The following is a 12947-nucleotide window of genomic DNA, read 5'->3' as shown; positions in this document are numbered from 1 at the left end:
TTGTATGGGGTTCGGTCAATATGGGGGGAGGGTTCTAGCTAGGTAGGGGAGGGTTCTGGCTAGGTAGGGGAGTGTTCTGCCTAGGTGGGGGGGTTCTGCCTAGGTGGGAGAGGGTTCTGCCTAGGTAGGGGTTTGCCAATTTTTTCTACGGCGTAGGTTCTGTTCTGCCTATGTTGGGGGAGGGTTCTGCCTTAGTGGGGGAGGGTCCTACCTTCTCGTAGAGCTGCGTGTAGGTGTGCGCCAGCTGCGCGCTCTCCTGCGCCAGGTCGAGGCACATGTCGAGGTCGTCGCGCAGCTCGCGCTCTCTTCCGCACGTTATGCGCGCTACTTAATATAGGGGGAGGGTCCTATCCATGGTGAGGATGGTTCTACTTGTATGGGGTTCGGTCAATATGGGGGGAGGGTTCTAGCTAGGTAGGGGAGGGTTCTGGCTAGGTAGGGGAGTGTTCTGCCTAGGTGGGGGGGTTCTGCCTAGGTGGGAGAGGGTTCTGCCTAGGTAGGGGTTTGCCAATTTTTTCTACGGCGTAGGTTCTGTTCTGCCTATGTTGGGGGAGGGTTCTGCCTTAGTGGGGGAGGGTCCTACCTTCTCGTAGAGCTGCGTGTAGGTGTGCGCCAGCTGCGCGCTCTCCTGCGCCAGGTCGAGGCACATGTCGAGGTCGTCGCGCAGCTCGCGCTCGCGCCCGCACGCCTCGCGCGCTTGCAGCTGCAGCTTCTCGAATAGGCACTCGCGGGCTTGGGCCTGGAACACATAGATAATAATTTTAACACAGAAAGTCAGGATTTACTACGATAAGATCGCTTCAAATGTGCCGCTTTAGTAAGAGTAGCGAGAACTGGGCGACATCCCGTAAAGGTAAAGTTAATTAGATGAGAAGATTAGCACCGTCATAAGTGCCTCCCGTACCAACAAGGCGTCCACAGCCAGGTCCATAGACGGTACTTTGGTTAATTTCTCATAAAGGTTCTCATCATCATCATTTTAGCCACAAGAATTCCTCAACTGAACATACATAGGCCTCCTCTGATTATTATTTCCAGATTGAACTTCGTTCGTCTGTTACAGAAAAATTACGTCCACTGGATAAAGGTTTTACCCAAGGATTTTAACAACAGCTGCTCCTGCGCTGCCTGCATCCAGGTACTTCCCACGACCTTCACCAGATCGTCGGTCAGGCCTGTCAAGGACCACTTGCCACTCGAGAACTTTTCTGCCCTAACGGTCATCAGCTCTACGAGTTATGTGCCCCTATGTATCTCAGGGTGTCCATAGATAAGATCGGGAAGTCCAGGCCTGTTTTGGTCCTAAGGGAGCCCCTAAGTATGACGAGGAGTCTCTTACCGTCATGAGCGCCCCCAGTACCAGCAAGGTGTCCGCAGCCAGGTCCACAGACGGTGCGTTGGTGAAGTTCTCGTGTATGTAACTCAAGGAGTGTAGCATGTCTACCACCGTCCAGGCTTGTTTTGGTTCTAGGCGAGCCCCTAAGTATGATGAGGAGACTCTTACCGTTATGGGCGCCCCCAGTACGCGCCAGGTCTACAGACGGTGCGTTGGTGAAGTTCTCGTGTATGTAACTCAAGGAGTAGCACGTCTACCACGCCGTCCAGGCTTGTTTTGGTTCTAGGGGAGCCCCTAAATATGATGAGAAGTCTCTTACCGTCGTGAGCGCCCCAAGTACGCGCCAGGTCTACAGACGGTGCGTTGGTCAAGTTTTCGTAAATGTCGTCGACGTCTAAAATCATCGATAAGAGTATATCACGGTGTGCATCCTAGCCCGGCTGGACTGCCATGTGTTCCGGTCCTAAGGGATCCCCTAAGTATAATGAGGAGACTCTTATTGCATGAGAGCCCCCATTACGCGCAAGGTCTACAGGCGGTGTGTTGGTGAAGTTCTCGTGTATGTAACTCAAGGTGTAGTGCGTCTTCCACGCCGTCCAGGCTAGTGTTCGGTCCTAGGGGAGCCCCTAAGTATGATGAGGAGACTCTTACCGTTATGAGCGCCCCCAGTACCAGCAAGGTGTCCGCAGCCAGGTCCACAGACGGCGCGTTGGTGAAGTTCTCGTGGATGTAACTCAAGGTGTAGCGTGTCTACCACGCCGTCTAAGCCTGTTTTGGTCCTAGGGGAGCCCCTAAGTATGATGAGGAGACTCTTACCGTCATGAGCGCCCCAAGTACGCGCCAGGTCTACAGACGGGTCGTTGGTCAAGTTTTCGTAAATGTCGTCGACGTCTAAAATCATCGATAAGAGTATATCACGGTGTGCATCCTAGCCCGGCTGGTCTGCCATGTGTTCCGGTCCTAAGGGATCCCCTAAGTATAATGAGGAGACTCTTACCGTCATGAGAGCCCCCATTACGCGCAAGGTCCACAGACGGTGCGTTGGTGAAGTTCTCGTAGTGTTTTGGTTCAAAGGGAGCCCCTAAGTATGATGAGGAGACTCTTACCGTCATGAGAGCCCCCATTACGCGCAAGGTCCACAGACGGTGCGTTGGTGAAGTTCTCGTAGTGTTTTGGTTCAAAGGGAGCCCCTAAGTATGATAAAAAGACTCTTACCGTCATGAGCGCTCCCAGTACCAGCAAGGTGTCCGCAGCCAGGTCCACAGACGGCGCGTTGGTGAAGTTCTCGTGTATGTACCACAGGGTACAGGCCTGCGCATGTGATTCGATCCTAAGGGATCCCCTAAGTTTAATGAGGAGACTCTTACCGTCATGAGCGCCCCCAGTACCAGCAAGGTGTCCGCAGCCAGGTCCACAGACGGCGCGTTGGTGAAGTTCTCGTGTATGTAACTCAAGGAGTACCGCGTCTACCAAACCGTCCAGGCTTGTTTTGGTTCAAAGGGAGCCCCTAAGTATGATGAGGAGACTCTTACCGTCATGAGAGCCCCATTACGCGCAAGGTCTACAGACGGCGCGTTGGTGAAGTTCCCGGGTATGTAACTCAAGGAGTAGCGTGTCTACCATGCCGTCCAGGCCTGTGTTCGGTCCTAAGGGATCCCCTAAATTTAATGAGGAGACTCTTACCGTCATGAGCGCCCCCAGTACCAGCAAGGTGTCCGCAGCCAGGTCCACAGACGGCGCGTTGGTGAAGTTCTCGTGGATGTAACTCAAGGAGTACTGCGTCTTCCACGCCGTCCAGGCTTGTTTTGGTTCTAGGGGAGCCCCTAAATATGATGAGGAGACTCTTACCGTTATGGGCGCCCCCAGTACGCGCCAGGTCTACAGACGGTGTGTTGGTCAAGTTTTAGTAAATGTCGTTGACGTCTAAAATCATCGATAAGAGTATATCATGGTGTGCATCCTAGCCCGGCTGGTCTGCCATGTGTTCCGGTCCTAAGGGATCCCCTAAGTATAATGAGGAGACTCTTACTGCATGAGAGCCCCCATTACGCGCAAGGTCTACAGGCGGTGTGTTGGTGAAGTTCTCGTGTATGTAACTCAAGGAGTAGCGCGTCTACCGCGCCGTCCAGGCCTGTTCCGGTCCTAAGGAATCCCCTAAGTATAATGAGGAGACTCTTACCGTCATGAGCGCCCCAAGTACGCGCCAGGTCTACAGACAGTGTGTTGGTCAAGTTTTCGTAAATGTCGTCGACGTCTAAAATCATCGATAAGAGTATATCACGGTGTGCATCCTAGCCCGGCTGGTCTGCCATGTGTTCCGGTCCTAAGGGATCCCCTAAGTATAATGAGGAGACTCTTACCGTCATGAGAGCCCCCATTACGCGCAAGATCTACAGGCGGTGTTTTGGTGAAGTTCTCGTGTATGTACCACAGAGTCCAGGCGTGCACATGTGATTCGATCCTAGGGGAGCCCCTATATATGATAAGGAGACTCTTACCGTCATGAGCGCCCCCAGTACCAGCAAGGTGTCCGCAGCCAGGTCCACAGACGGCGCGTTGGTGAAGTTCTCGTGGATGTAACTCAAGGAGTAGTGCGTCTACCACCCCGTCCAGGCTTGTTTTGGTTCTAGGGGAGCCCCTAAGTATGGTGAGGAGACTCTTACCGTCATGAACGCCCCCAGTACCAGCAAGGTGTCCGCAGCCAGGTCCACAGAGGGTGCATTCGTGAAGTTCTCGTGTATGTAACTCAAGGAGTAGCGCGTCTACCACGCCGTCCAGGCCTGTTTTGGTTCTAGGGGAGCCCCTAAGTATGGTGATGAGACTCTTACCGTTATGGGCGCCCCCAGTACGCGCCAGGTCTACAGACGGTGTGTTGGTCAAGTTTTCGTAAATGTCGTCGACGTCTAAAATCATCGATAAGAGTATATCACAGCGTGCATCCTAGCCCGGCTGGTCTGCCATGTGTTCCGGTCCTAAGGGATCCCCTAAGTATAATGAGGAGACTCTTACTGCATGAGAGCCCCCATTACGCGCAAGGTCTACAGGCGGTGTGTTGGTGAAGTTCTCGTGTATGTAACTCAAGGAGTAGCGCGTCTACCACGCCGTCTAGGGCTGTGTTTTGGTCCTAGGGGAGCCCCTAAGTATGATGAGGAGACTCTTACCGTCATGAGCGCCCCCAGTACCAGCAAGGTGTCCGCAGCCAGGTCCACAGAGGGTGCATTCGTGAAGTTCTCGTGGATATACCGCAACGTGCCGGCGGCGCGGAGCAGCGCATCCACCGCGCCGTCCAGGCCTGCACATGTGTTTCGGTCCTGTAACCATCAAAGTTTATGAGAAACTTCGTGATTATGGCGCTTGCAACAGTGCCGAAATATCGGGAACTCGAAATTAAGGTTCGGCAACAGTGTTAACTGCCCATTTTCGGTCATGTCGTCGCGTTCTATCGCAAAGAATCACCATTTGATGAGAGCGAGAGCAAAAACGGAAATGGACGTTAACACTGTGGCCGCGTGTACATGGTAGCACTCCCGTCAATAATAAAAATTAATCAGAAACGCTTCTGTCTGCGATATTGTGCGCTAGGATTTTGAACCTATGCAACCCAATCGAACTACTTAATTACCCCGCTGGAATGCGACTCTCCCTCCGACTAATTCGCACACCGTACCAAAGCGTCGATGACCAGGTACGCAGTTAACTCGACCGGATTTTTTGCAAGTATCCTTCTTCGAGATACCATCTCTGCTGCAAGTCAACTGACAGTTTTACTTTCGCAGATTTTTATACCACATCGAAGAAACTCATATGAAGACTACCATTGGTATGGGTACACTACTATTGCGCATGGAATTTGAAAGCTATACTTATTGAAAGTCAATTTTTCCATGCACAAGTTAATAACAGACATTTGATTTGAAATAAATTTTTACCTGTTTAGCGCCAATTTGTGTGTAGATTCCAGCCATGTTGAACAGGACACAAGCTTTCTCGAAAGCCACTGTTCTTTGGCACGATGGGACTCCTGGTAAAAAGAAATAGAAATACATTATGTAAAAACTTTATTGACATAAAAGCATATTATTATGTTAACTAGGTACGAGTATATTAATTAAGATTTTTCATTTGTATTATTATTCCTTTTTAGGGAACACGTCGTCGTAAATACGTCTGCTAGCATAATTTTCTACGTTTTCTTAAACATTTCCACAAAATGTACTATTGGTTCCACATTCACAAGTTTAGAACTCAGAACACAAAAAAATATATACAAAAAATAAATATAAAAAGGAATACTTACAAGAATAAAAAAAAAACAATAATAAAGGAAAATTAATAAAATAACAATAAAACATACCTGTTAACGAATCGAACCACTCGAAGTAGACGCCGAGAGATCGGTCCGGGGGGAAGAACCGCCTCTCGATGTAGTACAGCTGGTTGTAGTACTTGAACAGCAACGCCACCCCCGCGGTGGAGCGGACTGGCGTTCGCATAGCCTGGAACAATTCCATACTAAGAATAAAATACAAATACAACAAATACCTACTAATAAAGGTATATCTAACTTTAACACTAAAAACGAAAAAATGGGATCTTAACAATTTCCAAAAATAAAAATGCGAAAGTAAATCCATCTACAGTTCTAAACACTATCCCACCAAAACATTCTGTAAAAAACTAGCCAAGTCTCGATGGAGCTGCTTGTTTATCTCTAAAAAGTAATGAAATCTAGACAAAGTCGTGCCAAGTCTATGGTTCTTTACTTCGATTTCTTTATTATTATAGTTAATGTTGTGTGACTTGGCCGTTGAAGGGTGACAAAACCAGGTGCTCCATGACACCATTGCACCAATCTGTTGCCAGAACCGCTACCCATTGACGATGGAAAATTGCCACTTGGAAAACGTTGATTTAATAACCAGTCAATTGTAGGCTTAATAAAGCTGCGTATTTCAATAATACTTATGCATGATTATTGATTATCTTAATAAAGATTGTTCAACGGCCAAGTCACACAACATTAACTATAATAATAAAGAAATCGCAGTAAAGAACCATAGACTTGGCACGACTTTGTCTAGATTTCATTACTTTTTAGAGATAAACAAGCAGCTCCATCGAGACTTGGCTAGTTTTTTACAGAATGTTTTGGTGGGATTTCACTTCTTTTTGTAGAATGTGGCATAATTATTTAACGTCGTGGTCCTTTAATATTATCGACATTTTTTTTACGATATTAAACACAGCGACCTTTAAAATGGACAACGAATCATAATTGTTTTAATAATAACTTAACCTTAGCGAACCTCACGATATAATAAACGAAATGAACCAAATTCAAAATACACAACATTCAACTTAATCGACGGGGGGGTCTAGAAAGGAAAAAAATCTGGACACCGCGGTGCAGAAAATCGACGCTCAAAGTGCTAGCGCCATCTAGCGGTGAGCGGTACAGGCGAACACCACGGTGCCGGTGTGGCGCTAGTAGTATTGATTATGAATGTGGTGTTACTCCAGATCTTCGATTTTCCTAGTTTTTATAGTTTTCCCTTCATGTGGCCATTAAACCCTAACTCTGTACCAAATTTCAGCTCTCTGAGTTTATGGGAAGTACTAGTTCTATTTTGATGATCATCAGTGAGTGAGTGAGTGTCATAAATGCGAAACTTTGCTTTCGCTTAACTTCGGAACTAAATGACCTACAGACTTGAAATTTTGGATTTTAAGTATGTGATTATAGCTTACTAGATGACGAAAATTTCTGCTTTCTGGTCTTATCCAGAGGTTCTCAAATAGGGGCCTGAAAATGCGGCGAAATGGTTCCAGTAAAGGATGGTACGGCAGTGTTTGCTTCGCGCTCGACTTGGCGGGGGCACTGCCGTGCCCCCAGATAATCCGGGCCTTTTCATTCTATCTGCATATCACTTAACACCAGAGTGCTATTGCGGTCAAATACCTGCCTTGTCTTGCATAAAAAAATCTTTTACCCTTTCACACTTAACCGTATCGGTTTAGTTAAGGTGAAGATTTTAAGACCCAGGGAAAAACAGGATAGTTTTGCTCCGGTTTTGGAAAGGAAGACACGCGCCCTATAGTATTTCTGTAATACTAGACCAAAATTCACGCGGGCGAGGTCTTTGTCTAGTTTACGTTTTTGGTCAAAAGATAGAAGATAATCCTACACCGTACACCATAGAGTTGCCTTTTTAAGGCGAGAGTAAATAGGTCATCATCATCATCAGTTGCGATCCTGCCTTGTTCTGCATAAAAATAAAAAAATTCTAGCAAATTATTTACCTGTCTCATATCCATGAAGTCTGATATGGCATCCTCGTACGTGGCCGGGTCCTCGCTGTAATGCTCCATGATGAAGTCCTTGAACGGCTCCCTGAAGTCCACCTCCTTTGTCTCCTTCAGGCCCAGGGGGATCATCGGCATCACGCATTCTTTGCTGAAAACAAAGGTTAAAAATAGTCATAAGATAACAAAAAAAAAATAAGGGGAAAACTAAGTAGATAATTTTCAAGTTTGTCTATGTTACCGGCAATTTGTATAATTCAGGTATTCTATACAATACCTAGGTAATGTATAAAATGCCGTGTTCGTGTATTAAAATGTCGTGGTCGTGTTCAGGTGAATGTAATTCTTAAGCGCAATAGTGAACTTAAATGATATTTTTACCAGTTTCTAGTGAAGAATTAACCTACCCAATTTTTTTTTTCAGATTTTTGTGATGGCTACAAATATCCCATTCTCATCCATTACTTTTTGAACACCCCTAGTACAGTCAACAGCACATCATACTATACATTTTTGGTGCAAAATAGACCCTATTACATCCACTTAAAATGCCACAGTGTTTACCTTTAGACTAAGAGCTAGTGAACGTTAGTAGAATTACAGTCTATTGAATATACAGAAAAAGCCACCGTAAAAGTTAGACTTACGTTATACCATAAAATCTGATTTTTATGTATAATATTTGGGCAATAATTAGAAGTATTTTCCCCAACAGCCAGACAGTTTTGACAGTTCAAACTCCTTGCCAGACAGTTTTTTTAGGGTAGCTGCCAAAGCCACGATGACCCGAACTTCATAATTCACCAACATTATATCCTATATTGGGAGCATACGCTGACAAACTTTCAGCTTTTATAAAATGACGTAGGTCTGGCGTTCACTAGCTCTTAGTTTACTTGATGTGCTGGCGTCCATACAACCAACAGATCTCTTCATGTAAAAGCTTCACTTTAATACTGTAGTTTTTTTCTTACAAAAAGGCAAGTTGATAATTGAGGGAAATGTGTACAAAAGAGCCGCTTCTAATTAAGAGGCAAGTATTAAAAAACAGTTACACGACGCACGCTAGCTAAGAGTGCGATTGAAAATTGTACCTTATTTCTATGACGATTGAAGCTTTTATTGCAAAACATACAATTGGTCATTTTTTCCCTCGTGAATTTCATACCATCATCCCGAACTTTGAATGATTATGGTCTTATTATACCTACTATCGTATCGGTCTTTAGTAAAATATTAACAGTCTGAGAAAAATAGGTGCCTAAATGATTTACTTATACACATAAGGTTTGTTTAGAGAAAATATAATCCAAAAACTGAACTTTCATTGAATGGAACAAATGGAATTCCCGCGTATGTCATACCAGTCATACCCACAGCATCGGCACAATATTGAGGTACAGCAGGTCTACTACTAATTTACTTTACTTTACTAAGTAGATTCAAGTCTCCACAAATTTGTGGAGACTCAACTTTTAAGTAGGCACAGACGACAGTCCATCAAGCTAAAAACTTTTTTTTATCGTCAGGAAAATACATACTGAATGGGGCTGTTGCCTGGGTCGAAAAGCAAGAGTTTTAATTAGTCCGTCAGTTAACTTATCAAAAAATACTCTACACGTATTTTTCACTTTTTCAAACTAATGAAAATTTTAAGAGATAAGCGCCCCAAAGTTCATAAGAAGAGGCCCGTGACGTCAACGCTTGCTTAAAAATGCCGCACGTTGTGACGTCGTGCGCAACTTCAACGCACCATAACTATGTAATTATTTGTTAGATTGACAAATAAAAATATATGTGTCCAATATTTTTTTATATTAAACATTACGGACTAAAAAAATTTTTTTAGGCAACTAGCCTATTACCGGTCACGGGGGCAGCTAGTGGATTATGTGGGGCTGTCTCGGCCAGAAGGGCAGGGCCTACCCACACGAACCTGACGCTGCCCTCGGTGAGCCATGAGCCGAAAACGCGGGACATCACTATCGGCCCTAAGAAGTTTGCCCCAAGAATTAGTACGTTCCTGTTCGGAATTCGGCTCGTTTAGTGTGGGGCCCAACCAAGGAAGGCATCGTTACGCCTTCAGCACTCTTCAGCCTCCTTTGAGCGGCACGCAAGACACGTTCTACGCTGTCGTGGCATCTTTAGACGCCACCAGACATCCCCGTATCTGTGGCCGAAGCATGGGCGTACCCAGCTGCCCTTCCCTGCCCATAGAAATCTCGCAGAAAATTTATGAACTCGCCTAAAAGCGCTACAGTCCCTTTGACCGAGGCCTATTATCAAGTTAAACACTGTAATAATCTTAAATTATTTTTCATACTTTGGCAAGACCGGTCCCACTGTTCACAAATACAATATGGCGGCGGCGAGCGCGGGAAACCACAACAATGGCGGAAATAGAACTTTTTACACGCTCTTTCTTAATTGTAATTGCCTCCGTGAACGGATTAATTAAATAAATACGATTTCTTGCAGAGATTAATTTTTCATGGCAACAATACTGGGCTATGCGAAGAATTCTGATGGTGGATTTTTTAAAGAAAAGACAATTACGCAGTGCGAAGTATGATGAATAACACGCACAAAAATATGTAAGTATTTGGCTCTATAATATAAATAAGTAAGTGCAGTGTATAATATGTCGTACGTTTAATGTAAGTAATTATACATATTATTTCAATAGAAAGTAACATTATTTTTGAGTGACTACTAAATACTTTAGTAGGTAGTATATTATATTGTCTGTGGTAGTATTCGTACATTTAGTAGGTACTAGTATAGTACTTACTATAGCCTTTTTAAATCCACGAAGGCAAAGCCGCAGGCAAAAGCTACATACTTAATATCAATCAAACCAATAAAACAACGAAAATATTGCCTGAAACCAAAATTAAGTCCCGCAACATAGTAAAATTAAATTGGCAACACTGACTGACGGACGCATTACCTGTGGCATTATCATTATGCCTATTACCACATTGGCGCGAATGTGTCGGGCAGCCAAGGGCTTCTTAAACGCTGCGGCCCATTATGTGCCATTTCGAGTTTTTGTAAGCCCGCCACAGAAGATTGTAGTGAGGGGTGCGTGTCACTTGATATTAATTTATTTAAGTTACCTACATCAACAATAACAGCAGGAGGGGCGCCTGGATGCAGGCGGCGCAGGACCGGTCTTTATGGAAATCCTTGGGTGAGGCCTTTGTCCAGCAGTGGACAAAGGCATCATTCGGCTATAACGACGACGACGACATCAACAGTTACAAGGCAAGGACTGCGCTTTAAACGCTGCGGCCCATTATGTGCCATTTCGTTTTTGTAAGCCCGCCACAGTAGCTTGTAGTGAGGGGTGCGTGTCACTTGATATCTTGGCATTGGTCTATTAGATAATAATATATTTATATTTTATTTATTTAATTTCACAGATTTTAGGCCTTATTTAATTAATATATAGGCAAGTTTCTGAGTTTGTTTCTTTACAGAAATTTTTAAAACATGTTTACGCCCGTATTGAGGTCTCACAGTGCGCGTGAACGCACAGGGTGACACACGAACCAATCACAGAGTTCTATTCAACGCTGTGCGTTCGATTTGCTGCTTCACTTAAGCATGCACCGTTTGTGAATACGGGCGTTAGAAACCAACGATTGCATGAATATAATGGCAATTTGCCATATAAGAAACATAATGCTTACTAAAGTCAATACAAGCTTATATCACTTATCAATCATTAATAGCCTCGGAAGCGATAAAGACAAGTGGGCAAATGGATTTCCCTGTTTCAACAGAAAATAGCTTTTCGTCATATAGGAAATGTGGGTGAATGAGTCGTTAGAAATAATTGCATAACTGTGGATGGATATTTGTGTTTTGCGAGTAAGTGTATGTTATCATTGTTACACACAGGACAGGATGTATTACGGGCGAGTGATATTTATACATCAAAGCTTCTTTTTAAGGCATCAAGAAACTGACAAGCCATATATTTTTTTAAGTTCTTTTTTTCTTAGAATTAAGTAAGCTCTTGGCCTGCATCTCATCAGATGGAAAGTTATGTTTAGGCCAAAATAAAGAAGTTTTTCATGATAAGAAAATGAGAGAGAAAAACGTGAAGTATCGTGTATAATATTGCTTTATAAAACATTGAATACTTTCAAACCTAAAAACCGTTTTAAAACATTGAATATTTTCTCCGTAAATTCTCGATTTGCAAGCAGATTTGGTGACTATGTTAAGGCGCGTATTAATAATAAGGCAGCAAGCTCTTGTAATATAAAATCTTGTTCTGTTTCGGAAGCAAAGATAGCCCTAAGCAAGTGGTTACTCTCGCTGGATTATTTAAGTACAGAAAACCTGATAAATTGATGTTTTTAGGCTACTCATGATGTTTCTTTTGCACCAGAAATTGCATTGTTGTACTGGTTTTCCTTTTCTCTGCAAGTTACACACTTAATTTTATTGGTTTTCCAAGATACAGGCTTGGCCTAGTTTGGAAACCTCTGTATATTTACTCTGTGTTACCTTCAGCAATGCACTATTTATATTTATATTTAAATTGTGTTACTACCATTGTGAAAGTTTTGTGCATTTTCCTTCTTATTTTTAATATTTTTTTTACAATGTAAATTATAAAAAAAAACTAAAAATACATTATTATTATTATATTATTAATTGTCACAGTTACTTTTGTACCTGTTCCAAGTGACACCATTCACAACCCTAACGTAGTTTTGGTTGATTTTTTCCGTAATCGTCCTTATTAGGTATGTAAATTTCAGAATACTAAAATGAGTACCATGATTACGCATCCAAGAGGATTTTCCCTTTCATGTTGAACAAGTGAGTTTAAAAATATTTTTCAATGTAATTTTTCAAACCTGTTTATCGAGAAGTATTTATTTTGAGGACTTAGGTACCCTGTCTTGAGGTAAATGTTTATACACATTAGGCCTGGGTACTATATTTTTGTTTTATGTCTTAGAAATATTTAGTAAATACCTACATAATTATTAAGATTCCTTTTTTTAAAGTGGCTATCGCTGGAAGCTTAAGCAGTTTCAACAGCTTTACCGGTCCTTGGACATTTTACACTGCGTTATCCAGTCCCAAATTAAAGCAAAGTTATACCTACGTCATGTAGGTACTATAGTTTACCTAGCACAATTTATGGGAACAGATTACATAAGTTGCTAATGGGTACCCGACAACAAATTTAAACATTATGTATTTATCTTTTTAGTTCATTTTTACGCAGTTGGGTTTTTTATATAAAATAAATATTTTGTAAGGACATCATGAGTCAGTTCTC

The 12947-nt window shown here is 43.3% G+C and overlaps 1 protein-coding gene across 3 annotated transcripts in view; it reads right to left on the bottom strand.

Moving 5' to 3' along the window:
• Rhp (GTP-Rho-binding protein rhophilin) overlaps positions 1-12947 on the bottom strand; it is a 193382-nt gene that overhangs the window by 52273 nt on the left and 128162 nt on the right. For all 3 annotated transcript variants that reach the window (XM_028318819.1, XM_028318820.1, XM_028318821.1), the window contains 5 exons: positions 7637-7790; positions 5691-5832; positions 5266-5357; positions 4498-4647; positions 584-739 (listed from right to left, as the gene is read on the bottom strand). In XM_028318819.1, the coding sequence (XP_028174620.1) occupies positions 584-739; positions 4498-4647; positions 5266-5357; positions 5691-5832; positions 7637-7790 (694 nt within the window). The remainder of the gene's footprint in view (positions 1-583; positions 740-4497; positions 4648-5265; positions 5358-5690; positions 5833-7636; positions 7791-12947) is intronic.

The sequence above is a fragment of the Ostrinia furnacalis genome, unplaced genomic scaffold (assembly GCF_004193835.3).
Source record: "Ostrinia furnacalis isolate ACB-3 unplaced genomic scaffold, ASM419383v2 OfSCF7013, whole genome shotgun sequence".
NCBI classification, from domain to species: domain Eukaryota; kingdom Metazoa; phylum Arthropoda; class Insecta; order Lepidoptera; family Crambidae; genus Ostrinia; species Ostrinia furnacalis.
The sequence above is the reverse complement of the archived record's forward strand: the minus strand, read 5'-3'. Positions and strand labels throughout refer to the sequence as shown.